Here is an 18,275-nt window from a genome sequence, read left to right on the forward strand (position 1 = left end):
TTTTTAGTACACTATTTTTAACACACTTTTATTAGGTCGGGTTGTATGTATGTATGTATGTATGTAGGTATGTAACGGAATCTGTAAGCTTAATTTTCACTGGCTTCTAAAAATCTGATCGACTTGAAATTTTGCACACCTATCATGGACCGATGACAATGCAATAACTTGATAAAAGTTTTCCATTATCCTTATTAGGATTGCCAGGATTAATATTTTCTTTTTTTTACTGTGGGCAAAAAGTAAGGTGAATTTGATTGTAAAATGAAAAATCTTTATTTATTCTTGTAAATCAGTTTCTCAGGCTCCCTCCACGAAATAAGTTCTTCATCCCGATTACTTCTTTATCACGGCCGATAACTGCATAGCTTTAGACTCACAGTCGATAAGAAAGGAATTAAATATAACACGAATATATCGAATCATTTATTCACTGACTGCAATGATAACAATAATTTTCATTCATAATAAAAAAAAATTGTTTAGAGAAACTAAAAAACACGCTTTTTTGCTAATCGAACTAAAAAGTAGAAAATAAGAAATAGTTTAAAAGAACTAAAAAACACGCTTTTATTGCTAATCGAACTAAAAGGTAGAAAATAAATTTTAATGACAAAGGGACCTATAATGAAGTAATAGCAAATCGAACGATCAGTCATAGTCAACTACCCCAGAACAGAATTATAACAAAAATTAAGATACAAATAGAGTAATTCAAATTAGAGTTAAAAGCGTGGGATGCATTTTGCTTCACTTTCATATCCCTCTGTACATAGGTAGTTGTCAATAGAATGATTGTAATATTTACTATATCAAGCATTCCATGCTTTTAACTCTAATTTGAGTTATTCTATTTGTATCTTAATTTTTGTTATAATTCTGTTCTGAGGTAGTTGACTATGACTGATCGTTCGATTTGCTATTACTTCATTATAGGTCCCTTTGTCATTAAAATTTATTTTCTACTTTTTAGTTCGATTAGCAATAAAAGCGTGTTTTTTAGTTTTTTAAACTATTTTTTATTAGTATAAGGGATTTAGTACAACATATTTTGGTGCGCTAAATTCTAGTACACTACTTTCAGTACGAGAAATTATTACACATATTTTAGTACGCTAAATTCTTAGAACTCTAGAACAAATTTTTCTGCGCAAGAATGACATAAAAAATCATTACGATTTTATTATATTTTTATTTATTTTTTAGAATAAACCTAGCGCCTTGAGAAAATATTTTTTTGATGGAAAATTAAATACTTTTTCTTTCTGTTACCAGACATTCAATATTAAATCCTTCCTGTAATAAATTAAATGCTTCCCTTGCTTCGTAATAAAATTCCCTGCCGTTTCAAAGGCAAAGCAAGTTAAAATTTCACTTCATATGTCATAAAAAAATACTATCAGACGCATCCCTCCGCAAATTATTACAGCTTTTGGCACTCGCCAGTATTCTTAGCGTTTCTGGTTATTTAAACAATTTCTCCTTTCTATTCATTAAAAATTTGCTATTCTCACTTTCCCTTTTGCATACATTTTCCTTTTTATCCACCATCAAATTACGCCACTTATTTTCCTTAATGCCTTCTATCTGATATTATTTGTTTGCCCATTGCAGTATTCACATATTTATCTAGATTAAGTACTAATTTTTCAGTTGTCGCTGCAAGCCCGGTTTGCTGCTATGGCGGTGATGGTGCAATCAGCTGCAGTGTTGCCAACGTCATTATAATTATATACTGACGGGGCAGTTGCTGTAGGAATGTGAGAAAGACCGGGCGCTACTACACATATTGTTTGCCTGAGCCACTTGGCGGCATAGCCGACCTACATATAAAATAAATGACTAGCCATTCCGGGCATAGAGGCAGCGATAAAAAATGAGGGTAGGCAAATAAAAAGCAGCTGCATGCATGCATACATATACAAATATGCTTATGTACGTGTGGTGTAAAAGTTGTGAATGACGATGTTCTAGTGAGGTCAGGCATGGATACTCAAAAGGAATGCATGAGCAGTTTGAGATGATGCTAACTTCTTGGTAAACTAGTTTAAGTTGTTGAGCTCAAGTGCTAAAAACATGTATGGAAATGTATTTGGGTTTATATATAAGTTCCATTTAAGAAAAGAATTATCTAAAATGTGTAGGTTTAAGTACTCATTCGCTAGTGCTGAAATTTTCTTAATTTTTATAATGCAATTCAAATGCTCCAATTTTTATAACTAATGCCTTTATGTTGACTAAATAAGTTTGTAATGTAGATTCTTATTAATAGCATATTACAGGTATTCTTAAAAAATTACTACTAATACACTATAGTATTACAAACATTCATAACAATAAAAAAATAAGTATTTATTGGAGTACTAAATTTGAACAACTTCCTTTATAATTGTAATTTTAATACACAGATCTTAGTACTATTTTTTTCTACTTATAATTTAGAGATCTTCTGCTTTGCTTTTATTTGTGCAATTTAATATCGAGGTTCAAAGCAATCACAAAATTTGTGTACTAAATTTTTAACAATATTTTATTACATTATAGATAATCAAGAAAAAACGTTTTAATGTAGAAATTTCCTACTATCTTTAAGGAAAAATTTGTAATTCGATGTTAGCATACATTAAAATTTTAAGGGGGTTCGTGAAATTTTAATACTAAATTTTCATTATTAAATATTCAGTAACTTAATAATATTTATTAAATATTTAAAAAAATTTGATTATTAAAATTTTTATACAATAATTTTAGTACTTCTTTTTATTATTGCAAATTCTTACCCATTGTAATTTTTTAGTGCGAATTTTTGGTGCTCACTTTTTAAATATCATAACTTAGAAGTTTGTCATTTCCTACCATATGAAAGATATATACTCCTAAGTGTTTCAGATGTAGGAGTACCGTCTGAATTACTTGAATTTGGCACAAAATCCAGCAAATTAAAGACTAATAGCCAAGAGCAGTCATATTTGACTTTTAGTATTAAATTGCTTGTAAAGTTTTGGTACTGCAAGATACAAAATTAACCGTTTTCCATCTTTTTGGAGTTATATGCCCGAAATGTGGGACCTTGTACATAGGTTTTTGACCAGCACACAGTTTGACTAACGCTAATTTTTTTGATAGTGATACATTTCTGGAATTATAGTAAATTTGTAGTATTCAATTGATTAGCTAAATATTTAGTATAAGTTTAGTTAGTACAAAATTTCAAGTACATATTGTAATTTTTTGTACTAATTCTTTCTAATAATTTTGTTAATAATGAATTTCAATGTTAAAATATGTGCATTAAATATCTACACACATATAACTTGATGCTCTATATCCCGCGATTGACTAAGGATCACAAGGGAAGAGAGCTGCATATAATTAGTACCGAATCTTGGTACTCATATTTCAACAAATTTTATCATAAAGTTTTGTTACTTTTATTTAAAGCGTAATTTTATATTTTTATTATACAATTTGACGTATATATGCATCTATGTAAGTGTTATTTTTAATTGAGGTCATGGATCTATTAAACAAGCAACGTTATGCCTTTTCATCTGCATTTGATAGCCTAGTCTGCATGTACTTGGCCATATTTGTATACACACAAGTAACAAAATAATACAATGAGAAGCCTTTTTGCACCATTTACTTCATTTAATTGCCCTCACCGCATGCAGTGAACTGCTGCTTTCTGTTATGTCGTTTCATTTTTCAACTCCCTTTCCATTTTTCACGCTCGCTTGCGCGCGCAATTACATTCCCAACTAACGGAGCATTAGCGTCTGCAAACACTAGTGGACTCGCAGACAAATGCATGCATTAAAAAAAATGTGGTTGGCAGCTGATAACAGTATGGAATTTGATGTATGTGCGCAAATGCGATAATGTGAGTGTGCTAAATGCATTAGGGCTCATTATGTTGCAAATGCCGCTTAGTTAACATGTTCCATTCTAAATAGCAGTTGGCAGCCATGCAACTAAAAATACCCTGCTCTCATATAAAGGGTCAAGTATGAAAAAAAAAATTAGCAATATACATTGCAGTATAAATAAATACACAACAGTGCCAGCCATTAATTTGCGCACACTTGCACTAAGCTCCTGCATTTGACTGATTCTTTTATTTTAGTGTGTATTTTTCTCTGACCCTGGATATGAAACTTTCCCCTCTATTATTCTCGCTTGAATTGTGTTTACTTTTCATCATATTTAAATTGTGCTCCTGGTACCATTTTCATTCGTTAACGTGTTGCATATTTGTTTTGCATTGTTTTTAATTTGACGTAAGCTGGCCTCGTAAGCGCTTGTCAAGTAGACGGTGCAGTCCAGCATCGCAAACGCATAGTTGCTTTCATAATTAATGCCCTCACCACTTTGAACTAGCTGGTTCCTCCGCACACTGGCGGCGGCTGCAGGTTTCTGTTGATTTAAAGCAATAGACGTCAATTTGGCATAAAATATTACTCATACGTCATGGCAATTTTTTGTGGAAACGTTTACAGGTAAGACGTAAATGCAGTAAATTGAAGTTGTGATTGGTTTTATGTTCTATTTGTGTTGTATGCTCGTCTTCATTGCCGTTCTAATAATATTAAATGCAATATGCGTCAAAAAGTGGCCCATACGTCAAGGCGGTTTTCGTATTTAGTAATGCATAAAACAGCATATAACTTACAATGATTTTCTTCTATTTGTAATATTTCATACAACTCAAAGTACATTTAATTTGTTTTTTTTTCAACAAGAGCAGCTACTCACTACTCGCTAGTTTTAAGAACTTCCTCTTAATACAGTTCCGAAATTATTTCCTCATTTACTTCACACTTTGTTGCGGTATATGATTTTTCTGCGGAAATTCTACATCATTTCTTCACCCATTCTTTTAATACTAAAATTGTTTTATGCATTTCATGCATTGCATTTCAGTTTTTTCTGACACGGCCCCTTATTTGCCATTTTCTATTGCTCATTGGCGGCTGTTTAAGTGGCAATCGTGGCTGACCGCTTGAGCTCACCAAAAGTGCGGAAATAAATGCAAAAAAAGAATCGAAAAGGCATAAGCTGAATGAGGGTGAGAATTAGAGCGGTGTAATGCCTGCCAATGAGGATGCCAAGGAATGGCGCAGACAGAAAATAATAAAAATAAAAGAATCAGCAAGAAATTTAAATAAAAGTATATGGGTGCATGGGAGAACAATTGAAGGTTAGTAGCGTATCTGAGTTTCAGGAGAGAAGATATTTTTTTGTAATTACGCTGTAGCATGTTAATAATTTACGAGTATCATTCCGAGGTGGTGAAACCAGCGGTATAAGTTTGAAAAAGAATTATTAGAAATTTAGTACAGAATTTAATACGCGAATTGTGGTATCAATACATTACAAACTAATACTGTATATTTTGTAACTTATCCACCATTGAAATTTCCGTGCACCAAATTTAGTACTAAAAAGATAAGTATTTGGGATTGTGTATGCAATTTTTCAATGAAAGTTAACTTAATTATGAGTTAAAGAAAATTGCTCAAATTGCCTATTATATAGTACAAATTTTAGTATTAAAATTGAAAACGTAAACAAGAGTTAGGAATATTCCTAAGAATTCATAAAAAAAATTAAGCACACAATTTTATATTAGTACTAAAATTTAAATTCAATATAAAAAAATTAGTACAAATTTAGTACTAAAATTCGAAACTTAAAGATGGGTCAGAAAGACTGCTCAAAATTTTTTATTACACTAAAATATGTAGTACTACATTTTGAATTCAATAAAAAGATGTAGTACAAATTTGAGTACTAAAATTTCAAACCAAAACACGTGTTACAGAGATTGCTTTAAGTGTATTACCAAAAATTTAGTACAAAACTTTGCTATTAAAATTTAAATTCAATAAAAAAAATTTAGTACAAATTTTAGTACTAAAAGTAAAAACTTATATAGGAGCTAGACAGATTCCTAAAATTCATTATCAAAAATTTAGTACACAATTTTAGTACTAAAATTCAAATGAAATATCAAAATTTTAGTACTTAAATTAAAGTTCAAGCTTTTTATAATGATAATGAACTTTTTCTATATATACCCTATGATCAGAAACTACCGGGAATGTTTAATTTAACCGAACCGCACACGTGGGAATCGGTCCATATTATTTTCTTATGTTGATAGGACTGCAAGACACTCATTCGTCACTTTTTAGCACCACAAGATCATTAGTGTCTACCTGGCCGGCCAGAAATGTGTGCAAACAATTCTGGAATTTTGCATGATGATAACGCGCCATCGTACCGAACCCAAATTTTGCTGGATTATTTGACCAAACCCCAATTAAATACCATCGTGCAAGTACCGTATTTACCTGATATGGCCCCGTGTGACTTCTTTTTGTTTCCCAAGTTGAAGTTACGACTTCGTGGAAGAAGATTTCAGTCGATAGAGGAGATCAAAGAGAATGCGACGAATGAGCTGAAAGCCATCCCTTCATCGGCCTACCAGGGGTGCACTGGGTTAAACGGTGGCACATGTGTGTTGCTTTGAACGGGTCATATTTTGAAGTAGATAAAATAAATTTGCCTGAAATTTAAATCTGTTTTGTTTTATGTAAACATTCCCGAGCTGTTTACCACTGAATTTTTGATGCCTAAAATTTACTTCTAGTTCTAGAATTATTTAACCTAGGTAGGTAGGTAGGTAGGTGAAATGGTTGAAGTACCACCCTGGCACTCCCCAAGTAGCACTAAAGCGCCGTTTGTCTGCCATTAAACACAGCTTCAATGAAAATAAACTCGAAATAAATATTGCTTAAAAAAATTACTTTAAATTGGAAAATTAAAATTTAGCACACTCTACATTTCAAAACTTAAAGCTTAGAAATGAAGTACTGCCATTGACAAATGACACAATAATACATATTTGTTTTTTTAATATTTGAATATTTGTCATAGCAATGGTTGGTCGGTTGGTTAAAGGGGTGTTTCATCCAGAATCCAACTAGCGCTTCCGCACAATTTGGTTGCTACATCCTTACTGCGATATTTAATTGGAGAAATTTTATCGTCACTGGTTTTCTTTTGTACATATTTTATATTAGTGAAACAAAAAAACAATACGGGAGCCTTTATAATTGCTCCACTTGAATCCTAGTATTTCAGGTAGATATTACTATGAAAGTATAATCCAATAGATTTATTTTTTATACACATACGTAGATAAGAAAAGAGTAGCGCAAAATTAATCATCAATTTGGTTTTCCACTAACTTTTTTACTAATTTAAAGTAAATGATTTTGAGTGGTGGAAATGTTTGTTGTGAACTTTACGCGCACCATAGCTTGTCTGTCTACTTCACAAGTGCTAAATATGATTGACGTACGATGCCAGACAGGGTGATTAATTTTGCGCCACAATGTATATATGATATATAGATTTATTTATAGTATATTAACACATGACAGTCTGCAAGTAATAAATATTTCTTTATACTCAAGTTCATAAGAAATTTTAGAATTTGCTTCAAACATCGCGCATAACTTGGGATCGTTTGTGCGCCGCAAACGCCAACATAAAAAGCATACCCTTCATTGCGCCACATCACTACACTTTTCCTTGTTGAACCACAGTTATTTGACGTTGCTTCTTCTTTTGCCTTTGCCACAATATGGCTGGCCAATTTTTCATAACTTCTTAAATAATTTTTTTTTTAGCAGAAGTTGTTTTACTTCACCTACTGCTCTTGCAAGAAACGCGCCGCTAAAATTTCTATCCCACTCTATGAGAGTTGGTTGGAAAAACCTCGCCTAAGATTTTAAATTAAATATTCCAGCAGACTTAGAGCAGTGGATGATGCACTACTTTCGCTTTGTGCCACATACTTAACCAATATACATACACCCGCTCGTACATACCTGAACATGCCTGCGGCGGCAGAGGGAAAATTAACGTTGTTGAACTTTTTCGCCTCGCAACAGCGCAACCCAGTGATTGTGGCTTGAAGCTTCTCAGCTGTTGCATAAAATCGGAGGTCTCCATTAGGGAAACGTCTGCGAAGTGCAGGTCGCAGAGAATTTGGTTCTGTAAGTGGAGTAGGGGGAGAGAATTATCAAAGAGTCGGAGAAAAAAAAATGAGTAGAAGAAATGTAAAAAAAATCAAAGTAAAGAGAAATACTTTGGAGCACTGAGAAATGTGCGTTTTTTGGTTTCCTTTTTAATATATTTTTTAAGATGTGCGGTTTGTGAAAGAAGTAGCCTTAGGGCTAGTTTGGATGGAACAAACATTTTTGTGGTATTAATTTCGATAATATGATTAATAGAAGTAAAAAATTAAGATTTTAATTTTATAACATTTCAGTAAGCTTTTCATATATATTAAGTGCTGTGTACGCTAAAGTTGAGCACTAAATTTTGTTCTATTACTATGGAAGTATACGAGTATGGACTTAAATGCAATGCCTAATGAGAGTACTAAACCTGGGTACTGAATTTAAAACTAGTACTAAATCAACATATTGGTCAATTTAGTACTAATTTTTTGTACTAAGCTGGTTATTATATTACTTTATTTAGTACTCAGCTCTGTATCATACTACTCAGTTTAGTACTAAATTTTTGTACGAAGTTAGGTATCACATTACTTAATGTAGTACTAAATGTATATACTAAATTCTTATGTTACGCTGCAGCATTATTGTTTTTTTAGAAATATTTAGCACAAACTTCCAACACTAAATCAAACTTTCTAATTTCTGTGTCAAAATACGTAAATTATATAGTATATTTTTAATACTAAATTTTTTAGTGCATATTTAGTATATGTTAATCATAAATTTTTCAGTATATTTTTAGTAGAAAATTTTTTAGAACATTTTTAGTATTAATTTTTTACTACATTTTTATTACTATTTTTTTTGTGCATTTGTAGTACTATATTTTTGTTAGTACATATTTAGTACTACGTTTTTAGTACATTTTTAGTACTACATTTTCTAGTACGAAACTATATTTCATTAAACAAAAGTCTTACTGAAAAAACATCTGCATGAAAAAAGCAAATGAAATACTTTAGTACTTACTTAGTCAGTTACTAAACATTTTGCACTTACAGGTTCTTTTCATAATTTTTAATATTGTAACTTATTCACTTATGTTTTTGTGCTCGTTAATTTATAAGTGCAAAAGCAATGGAATGACACTCAACGACAAAATGACAACTGAATTTGTCGCTTGCGCCTGACTATGGGGGCAGACGTGGGCGGTTGTGGGTATGTTTCCAGAAACAAAAAGAAACATAATCCAAAAATTGTTTTAAACTTTTGCCAGCACTTTGTGTTGTCAAGTGAAGTTCGCGTTCATTTTCTGTGAAAACTTTTATGCGGCTTTCCCATTTATTTATTCAAGTGTGGCAGCTCCAAATTCGTACAGTTAAGGCGTCGTAAAGCCGCACATGTGTGTGTGGCCAATGTGGATACTTTTCTGTGCATTTTCTCCACATCCTTCCTACCACACCCATAGGACTTGGGTTCACCCTCTACACGTGCCAGTGAAGCGCTTACTTAGCTTAGAAAATGGCAAAACGAGTGCTTTTCGAGTGTTTGGCGTAAATAAGTGAATAATCGCGTGAAGAAAGGATATGTTAGTTTAACCAGCAGTCTACTTACACTCCGCGCTGTGTTTTTGGTGTAAATAGTTTGGTAACAAGTTCCAATGTGGTTTGAGCTGTACGCAGCTGTCATTGCCGATTTGTGAGAGTGGCAGTTGTGCGAACTTTGGCGCTTCTTTGCATGAATGCGAATCATAGCGCTGGTATTATGTGATTTGTGGCCGTTCGGGGTTTGCCCTTAGTTTTACATCTTGGCATGGAAACTGTAGCATCACACAAATAGAGCTCTGTATAAATTTATTTTAAGTTCATACTCATATATGGATATATAAGAGAAGGTAAAAAAAAAATTTAGTAAAAGAACTAAACCGCACTTACGTCAAAATCTATTTAGTATGAAAACTAAAAAAAAAATAATATTTTTAGTACAGCAAGCGAGGAATGTGAACAAACTTCATCTAATGAATATTTAGGGGAAATAAAGTCTTAGTGCGAAATTTTTAGTACACAATGCATAGTGCTAAAATTATTTTTAATTTTTAGTACTAAATTTTTCGTATACTATATCTCCTGCTAAGATTATGGTTAAAAGCTTATGTAATTAGTTTTTTTTCTCAATAACTTTTTCCACAATATTTAGTACTACCACATTAGTGCTACGAGTAAACACATATGCAAATCGACTTATGAGAGTAGATGTAGTTGCTTATTTGGTACAAAGTATACATATAATTTAATTTAGTAATCGTTATTTTAAGTACGAAACATTTACTAAAAATATGCAAAATTAAAACAGAAAATCATATACAATACTAAAAATTGTGTGCTAAAAATTTAGTACTATAATTTGAGAACTAAAATTTAGAAATAAAATTTAGTCCTAAAATTTTAGAACTAAAATATTTAATACTAAATACTTAACGCTTGGTACTCATATTTTAGTACTAAATTTTTAGTACTCATCTTTTAGTACCAAATTTGTAGAACTCATATTTAAGTACTAAAGTTTTAGTACTGAACTTTTAGTGCTAAATTTTTAGTACTGAATTTAGATGAAGCTTTCTAATTTTAATTTGCATATTTTTAGTATTCCAGTACTGTAAAACAATTTTTTTAGTAAGGGAGAATGGGGAGTTGTGAGACGGGTTTTGTTTTTGGACCCGTATTACTCAAAATCTTAATATTCTGCATATGTCAACGATGGAATCTTTAGTCAATGAATACTGGAAGCTATTGGTATGGCCTATTTAACAAAACTACAATTTTCCTTAAAATTAAAATTGTATATAATAATATAAAATATAATACAAAATACAAAAATGTGGGGAGTTGTGAGACACCATGGTTCAAATCAATAAAAATGACTTATTTTAGTTGTTAGTTCTTTATTAAGATGAAAAATAAAAAATAAAAGACTATTGCTATAAAAAAGTGTATAAAAACTGCAATGCCATCAATCTGATGATTCGCAGTGAGAACATGTATAATAACCAGTTCGTAAATTGGCACACTTTAGGTGCACAGCTCGATCGCATACATTGCAATGAATGGAGTTGTTTCTGCTTAACTCTTTCGGCATTGCACCTTTGCAGATGATATATATACAAACAATGCATGAATATTGCGAGGTACTTATGAAAGATGCGTTAAAACGTCGAAAAAAACGGTGTCTCACAACTCCCCACATTTGTTGTCTTACAACTCCCCAAATCGTTTTTTTTTATAAATGGCCGCGTAGTCATAAACACATCGAGCGTTCATGCCCAAGTGAATGTGTAAATTCAAAGCTAATAGGACAATTAATAATTTGTATATATTAACATTTGCAATTTGCTTCAACAACTGATCGAATGTATCGCAAAACAAATGATGAAAAAAACTTACCGAGACATTCCAAAACACAGTAACTAGAGAGACGCGTCAAATGCATGTAAATATGACCAAAGCTAGCTGAAAAGTGAGATCGCATCGAGAACACTTGTTGACACTTAAAATCGAATGTAAACAAATGAATAATGCCAAAAGGTAACAATGTCTCACAACTCCCTGTGTCTCACAACTCCCCATTTTCCCCTACTGTATAGTAATTTTGAACGAATCTGTGCTTTTCTTTGTTTCTTTTTCAACTTAACTCCAATAATATTCCCATAATATATGTAACTTCTTATGCCGTAAGCTAATGCAATAATTTTCAGCTCAATATATTTATAAAAAAAATAAAAAAAAATAAATAATTGGCGCGTACACTTCTGTTAGGTGTTTGGCCGAGCTCCTCCTCCTATTTGTGGTGTGCGTCTTGATGTTGTTCCACAAATGGATCAATATATTTATAAGTATTGTTTAATTTGGAGGCAATTGATGTGATTTTATTCGTCATGGTTTCTTTTTTATTTAAAGAAGTACTAAAAGCTGTGGCATAATAATATAAATATACTTTATTTTAATCATTTGTAGCGCTCACCTTGAACCGTCTGGCTCGTTTCTGATTTGGACCTGTCAAATTTATGCCACACGAATTGCAACGCAGGCATTCCTCGTGATAGAGATTGTTGTCGTAAAGTGGCGAGGGTTCTGAAAGAGTGCAGACAAAAATGATATAAAAAATTTATAGAAATTAAGTTTTTCACTCAAAATAGGAAGGCGTCAGTAATCTAATAATCCAGCTTTTCACTTCAAGCTTTTATACTAAGCCCATATGAATACCAAATTCTTATCAAACAGGTTTGCTAAGCATTTTTTAAAAAGATTTATTATGAAAATCCTTTCAATTCTATCATCGCATATTTATGTGCAATTATGCCACAGATATTCCAAATAGTAATATATATTACTAATATGCAATTATTTGCCATATCCTTGACATACTTTGCCAGCCAAGTCAGCTCAGTGAGACGCTCATGTGGATATGCGCACAAAAGTGAAATAACTGAAATGCCAGCAGGACTTAGCCGAATACTACATTTGTAACTATGTGCACCAGCACTCACACATGTGCGTGCACACAACTACATGCATAGATATTTGGACATGTAATAAAATATCAATAAAGCATAAATCTCCAAAGACAACAAAGCAAACAACAATAATAAAGCGCCTTAATTGGGTAGAGCGAGTGAATGGAGTGGGCAATGGCCTGCTAAGATACATGGAGGAAAAATATATACTTCCAACTATGGCTGCTACAACTGTTAAATAAAAGTACAATAAATAAAAGACTTGAGTGAGTGGAGCGAAATAAAAAATAATGATACCCAGCTGTAGTTTCTGCGAAACAAAAAATTTCATTTTGATTTTCCTGCTTCATTCCTGATTTAGCCCTGCCTGTTTATTATTATTTATTTATTTATTTTTGCTTTTGTGTGTGGCAACTCAAAAGCGATTTCAAAAGTCCACATAAGGCACATAAGATAATATTAATAATCTCCAAGGATAATAATAATCATAATAATAGTAATAAGTATGCGTTTGTGAGCGTCCGAAATGAAGCTGCGTCTTTGTGCGTTTTACTCATACGCGAGGGTGGTCGAAATGTGCAGAGAGTATTTGATGAGGAGTGAATTTTTCGCAGACTGCCAACAATGACGTGCATCTTTTTCATTTGCTATTTGCTGTCATAAACAATTACTTAATCAGTTGAGCTCATATTTCGGCTGGCAAAAGCACACACGCACGTACACAAGCGCAAATAAGCTTAACACATATACATACGTGTGCATGCATATTAAGAGTGCATATATGGATGAGTATAGAAAATGGAGTTAAGGAGGTGGACTTCTTAGGAATTTCTGTGCTAAATATTAATTTCGTATTCTTTTATTTGATTTCTTAAGCAGAATTCTTCACTCTAGATCTATGTTTTCACCACAGGTAGCTTCGCATGCTGCGTATGTGTACGTGACTTTTGGGAAAATTGCTTTCTTAGCTACCGGTGCTACTTATCTAGTTGTATTTCCTCTCCCACCCTTTTAGGTAAGTTTTGAGTTTGTTAATTTTTCCTCCACATTTCTACAGTTTCCCACCACTTAGTTTTTCTTTAGCGAATGTTTTTAATTTTAAAGTTTTACCAGTCGCTCAATCCCCAATGCTCAATGTATGTATGTATGCGCATATGTGTTTAGCAATATTTCTTCATTTCTTTCTACAGCTTCTGTTAGCCATTCACATTATTTTCACTTAGTTTTATTTCTTCTTGCAAACTGCTTTAATTTTCTACGCTTTATTAGTCAACCAGCTGTTCCATTGCGGAAATGCGTGTATAGATTTCTCTTCCACATACCTGTTATTGTTTTCACTCAAAATATTATAAAGATATTGATTGACATGCGCACATTATACGCAGAAAGTTTGCTTCGATCAATCAGGACTTACAATCAGTCAAGGAGAACGGGCAAAAATAATTATGAGCTTATTTGAAGAATTTCAGGAAAAATAATGGCAATACGAAATTGTGAAAGTGAAAGTGATTTTCCAATTAAACTAGAATATTATATGAGTACTATGCAAACCGCTTCTTCTGGATTGACGCGATAACCGCTTAAGCGGTTTTGCCTGAGTTTAACAAAGCGCGTCAGTCGTTTCGGTGGTCAAGCCCTTCTGGACCTGATCTTTTGAACTCAGAAGAGGCCTTCCTCTTCCTCTGCTCCCAACAGCAGGTACCGTGTCGTTTCAGAGCTGGAGCGTTGAATCGATTCGGATGGCATAACCTAGCCAAAGCAGCCGCTGGATCTTTATCCGCTGCACTGAGTCTCTTTCAGAGTTAAGCTCATACAGCTCATTGATCAATCGGTCAAAAAATCTGCCGCAAAATCTTTCCCCCAACAACCCAAAGAACACCAAGCATCTGTTTCGTGTGATAGTATGGGAAAGATGAGAAGCTTATAAAGTGTTGGTTTTGTTCGTCGATTGAAGAGTAGGCTGATGCATGATAGATACTCAAGAAGTAGTTTGGTATTAAGTTTAGATAACTCCGAAGGGCACTTTGTGCCCTCTACTCATCCACACCCAGTTCCCTTACTAAACTCAAGATAAAACTTGATTGAGTTGAGCGTATGTGTCTTTCTGCTGTCTGCAGTTGGTCGATATGTTTCAGCTTTCTTCGGACTATAGCGTCACATTCAAGGAGAAGGTCCACTGGAGTATCCTGAGATTGATCGCAGAAACGACAAAAGTTCGTAGACCAGATCTCGCTCAGGTGCAGATGACAAAGCAGTCTGCAGATGGCCTGTGAGAAAACTCGTGCGTATTCTTAGTTTATTCTTGGGGAAGGTTAGGAGGCTTTTAAACCTCTGCTGGTTGTATCCTCCCAGTAAAGATTTCGCCTGGCTGAGCCTCATAGTTTGTTCATTATATCACTCAAAGCTCTATTCACTTAACGATCTAAATGTCAGAGCTGGACTCATGATACCAAGTTAGAAACCTTCAGCAAGGGTTTGCGAAATTAGGTGGGCAGGACATGCGAGAGGTACCTATGAACGAATTCGTATTCTGTCAGCAATGGAACTCATACGTAAACTACGTTTCTTAAGTCGAAATTATATTTATCTTTTCCATCGCTTTGCGTTGTTCTCCAGTCGCATTCTACCTACATATATTTTGAGATGCTCCATTAAGTACTCTTTGTCTGATTGTTAAAGTGCCATCACAGCACAGTTGCCCAAAAGCTTCTCATTCTCATACGTGCAGGATTCGTGTGTAACAGTGCGTATGCGTAACTTTTGGGATATGATTTGATGCGGAAGGGAAATCAAAATAAAACTTTTTACAAAAAATTCCTAACAAACGTTTTTATTTATTATTTGTGAGAACTTGGAGCAGCTGCAGAGCGAAAAAGAAGATAAAGTAACAGAAAAATAAGAAACAGTAATTAGGTTTGATTAATTTGAAAATTGAACCTTAAGCGAAGAGTATGCGATGGCAAACTCTGGGGAACAAATAATCTGACCAGAAAAAGAAAAATTATGAAAAAGTATAAAAAAAAATTTGAGGGTAGTAAGATGGGTAATTGCAATAAATTTTCTGATGGCAGTAAAAAGTACGTATTTTCTTGTATATTTCGATCTTCATGGTCCTGGAGCTAGACAACTCATAATTTTGCGTTTTTCGCGACATAATTTTACATTTCATTATATTCCTTTAAGATTTTTTGCTTTTGTATTTTATTTTTATTAATTTTTAAAATTTTCTTACATATCATTCCACTCTTTCAAATTTTTTGTCCATTTCCAATTATGTTCTTGAAACACTTTAATTTCGTAAATAAACTTCCCCCATTCAATGCCCTTTCATTTTTCGTTGCTGCTGCACATTCAGCTTTTGCGCTTTTGTTTTCGACTTCTCCAAGAAATTCCGCCTTGTTTACTAATTAAGTGTTTCGGTTAAGGTTCAGTGTAGCGCAATGCTCTGTTCTTCAGCTCAACTCAGGGTTAATACACTTTTCGCTACTTTGCTCTAATTAATCAAATAGTTAGGCAAGTCGAGCATTGCGAAAGCAGCGAAACATAAAAGGACATAACAGAACAGTGAAAATTCAAATAAAAAAGGCCAGCAAATTATGATGAATGGCTGAAACGAATACTGGTGTGTTTTTAAGCGCATGGGCGTGGCTCAAATGAGCGAAGTTAGAAAAGTACAGTAGCTAGGGCTTGCATGAGTTTAGGAGGATAAATAGATAGAGCTAAAGGCATTATGTAACCTCTATAAATAATGGCTGGTAATTAGAGCTAGCGCCGTGAAACAATTCTTATCACATCTATTCCTTCGTAGCTCCCTTGGGGTTTATTCAAAATTCGAGTCATGCAAAAAACCGTTTAAGCGAAGAGTGCGAGGATGATTTTAAAAACATAGCTACCGAGGCAAGTGAAGAGCTTCAAATTATAATACAAAAACAAAAACAAACTTAGTATATAAATTTTGAGCTCTAAAAATTGAGAATAGACTTTCGTATTTTTAATTTAAAAATTTTGAATTTAGTTTCATTATTTAAAGTAAAGAGAGATAAAAGAGACAAAGGCTAAAAGAGAAAAAAATACTTTTGGAATGCAAGAATTTTAAACTTTTAATTTAATTGTTATAATATTTCAAGGTCTCTAAAATTTGAATTTTCAGTATTTCAAACAGAAAAATGTCGACTTTTTTGAAGCAAAACCAACTTTGAAATTAAAATTAGACAAAGAAGCTAAAAACTCAATATTGAGAGCTGCAAAATTTAAAATTTAGATTTTCGAATATTCGAGTTTATTTTCAAATCGAAATATTTGTGATTTGATTTTATAAAATAACAATTTTGAATTTTTGAAATTTGAAAAATGTAATATAGTAAAATAAATACTTAATTTTAAGCAGTTTAATTTTTATTGCAGTTTAGATAAGGGTAAATTTATTAGTTAATTTCGATTGGTTCATTATTTTAGCCAAAGGAAGAATAAATAAGGTGAATAATTAGAGTTTTAAAATTCAAGTATTTAAAATTCTTAAATATTATTTTTTTCTATTATTTCTAGAGCTAAATTCTGTTAAATTTGCAGCTTAAATAATAATTTGAATCAAAATTATTTTTGGAATCAGATAACAAAATTTTATGGTTTAAATTAAACCGCAAAGCACCTGCGGCTGTACAACGAACAGCTGCACTCAGAGTTGCTCCTGTCTACCGCACTGTCTCAGCGGCAGCAGTTTTTGTGATCAGCGGAGAGATGCTTATCGACCTCATGATCCAAGAACGAGTGGATGTGTGGGATTCCAGGAAAAAATACACACCGCGGAACGGAGACGCTAAACCATACAGATATGGAAAAGCCAAATAGAGTGACAGATGGACGGCAAAGATGATTCCTACAATAGGTATCATAAATGGGCTGAAAAGAACTTCGGAGAAGTGGGCTATTTCATGTCGCAGTTCGTCTCGAACCACGGATACTTCTGAAAATTGCGGCAGATGGCTCGTGGAAAGCGATTGCTCTGAGAAAGCAGATTGGCCAAATCTCGCCGACCTATCTGATCTGCAAAATGCTTAGGTGCGAGGTTAACTGAAATGCGGTTAAAATATAAGTTGAGGGCGTATTATGGAGAAAAAAGATACACGTCGATACAATACAACAAAGCGAAGCCTTACAGATAGAGACATAAGAAGACGAACTTGTAGCATGATGCTGGCTACAAGTATGGTGGGCCCAGATGTGGGCGAATAGAACTGGTGCATTTCATGGATGTCGTTCTGGGCCATTCCGAAGTAATGCGGAAAGTAGTCCTGGGAGAGGAGTCTCCCTAGAAGAGCAGGAAAGAGTATTCAAGTGGCCACACCACTCGATGCACTAGAAGACGGCCGCTGTAAGTGCGAAGGCATTTTTGACCCTACCTCACCCACCAAAAAACAAAATATTTTTTTATGAATTTTTTTTTGTTTTTGACAAATCGTACCAAACCAGAAATTCTTTTTATCTTATAAATTTTAAAATCACCAACTTTATATTTTTAAAAATGGTTGAAAAATTTCTAAACGTACTTTGCATGGAAGTCATTAAAAAAAAATTCAAAAGTTAACGGTATTGTGTAGCCTCTTGAATATTGGATTTTGTTATACAAAAAACATTCTTCTTTTTTAACTGCTCTTCGCATTCGAATTTAAAGGATTATAACGGGTGATTTTTAAGCTATTATCTTTTTAAAGAGTTAGTTTAAACAGTTT

General features: G+C 33.2%; 1 protein-coding gene across 5 annotated transcripts in view; it reads right to left on the reverse strand.

Annotated features, from left to right (window-relative positions):
• The window catches only part of LOC128859051 (uncharacterized), a 196,427-nt gene that overhangs the window by 103,283 nt on the left and 74,869 nt on the right, over window positions 1-18,275 (reverse strand). For all 5 annotated transcript variants that reach the window (XM_054095734.1, XM_054095735.1, XM_054095732.1 and 2 more), the window contains exons 7-8: window positions 12,054-12,163; window positions 7,902-8,067 (exon numbers count right to left, since the gene is read on the reverse strand). In XM_054095734.1, the coding sequence (XP_053951709.1) occupies window positions 7,902-8,067; window positions 12,054-12,163 (276 nt within the window). The remainder of the gene's footprint in view (window positions 1-7,901; window positions 8,068-12,053; window positions 12,164-18,275) is intronic.

This window comes from Anastrepha ludens, chromosome 3 (genome assembly GCF_028408465.1).
Source record: "Anastrepha ludens isolate Willacy chromosome 3, idAnaLude1.1, whole genome shotgun sequence".
NCBI lineage: Eukaryota > Metazoa > Arthropoda > Insecta > Diptera > Tephritidae > Anastrepha > Anastrepha ludens.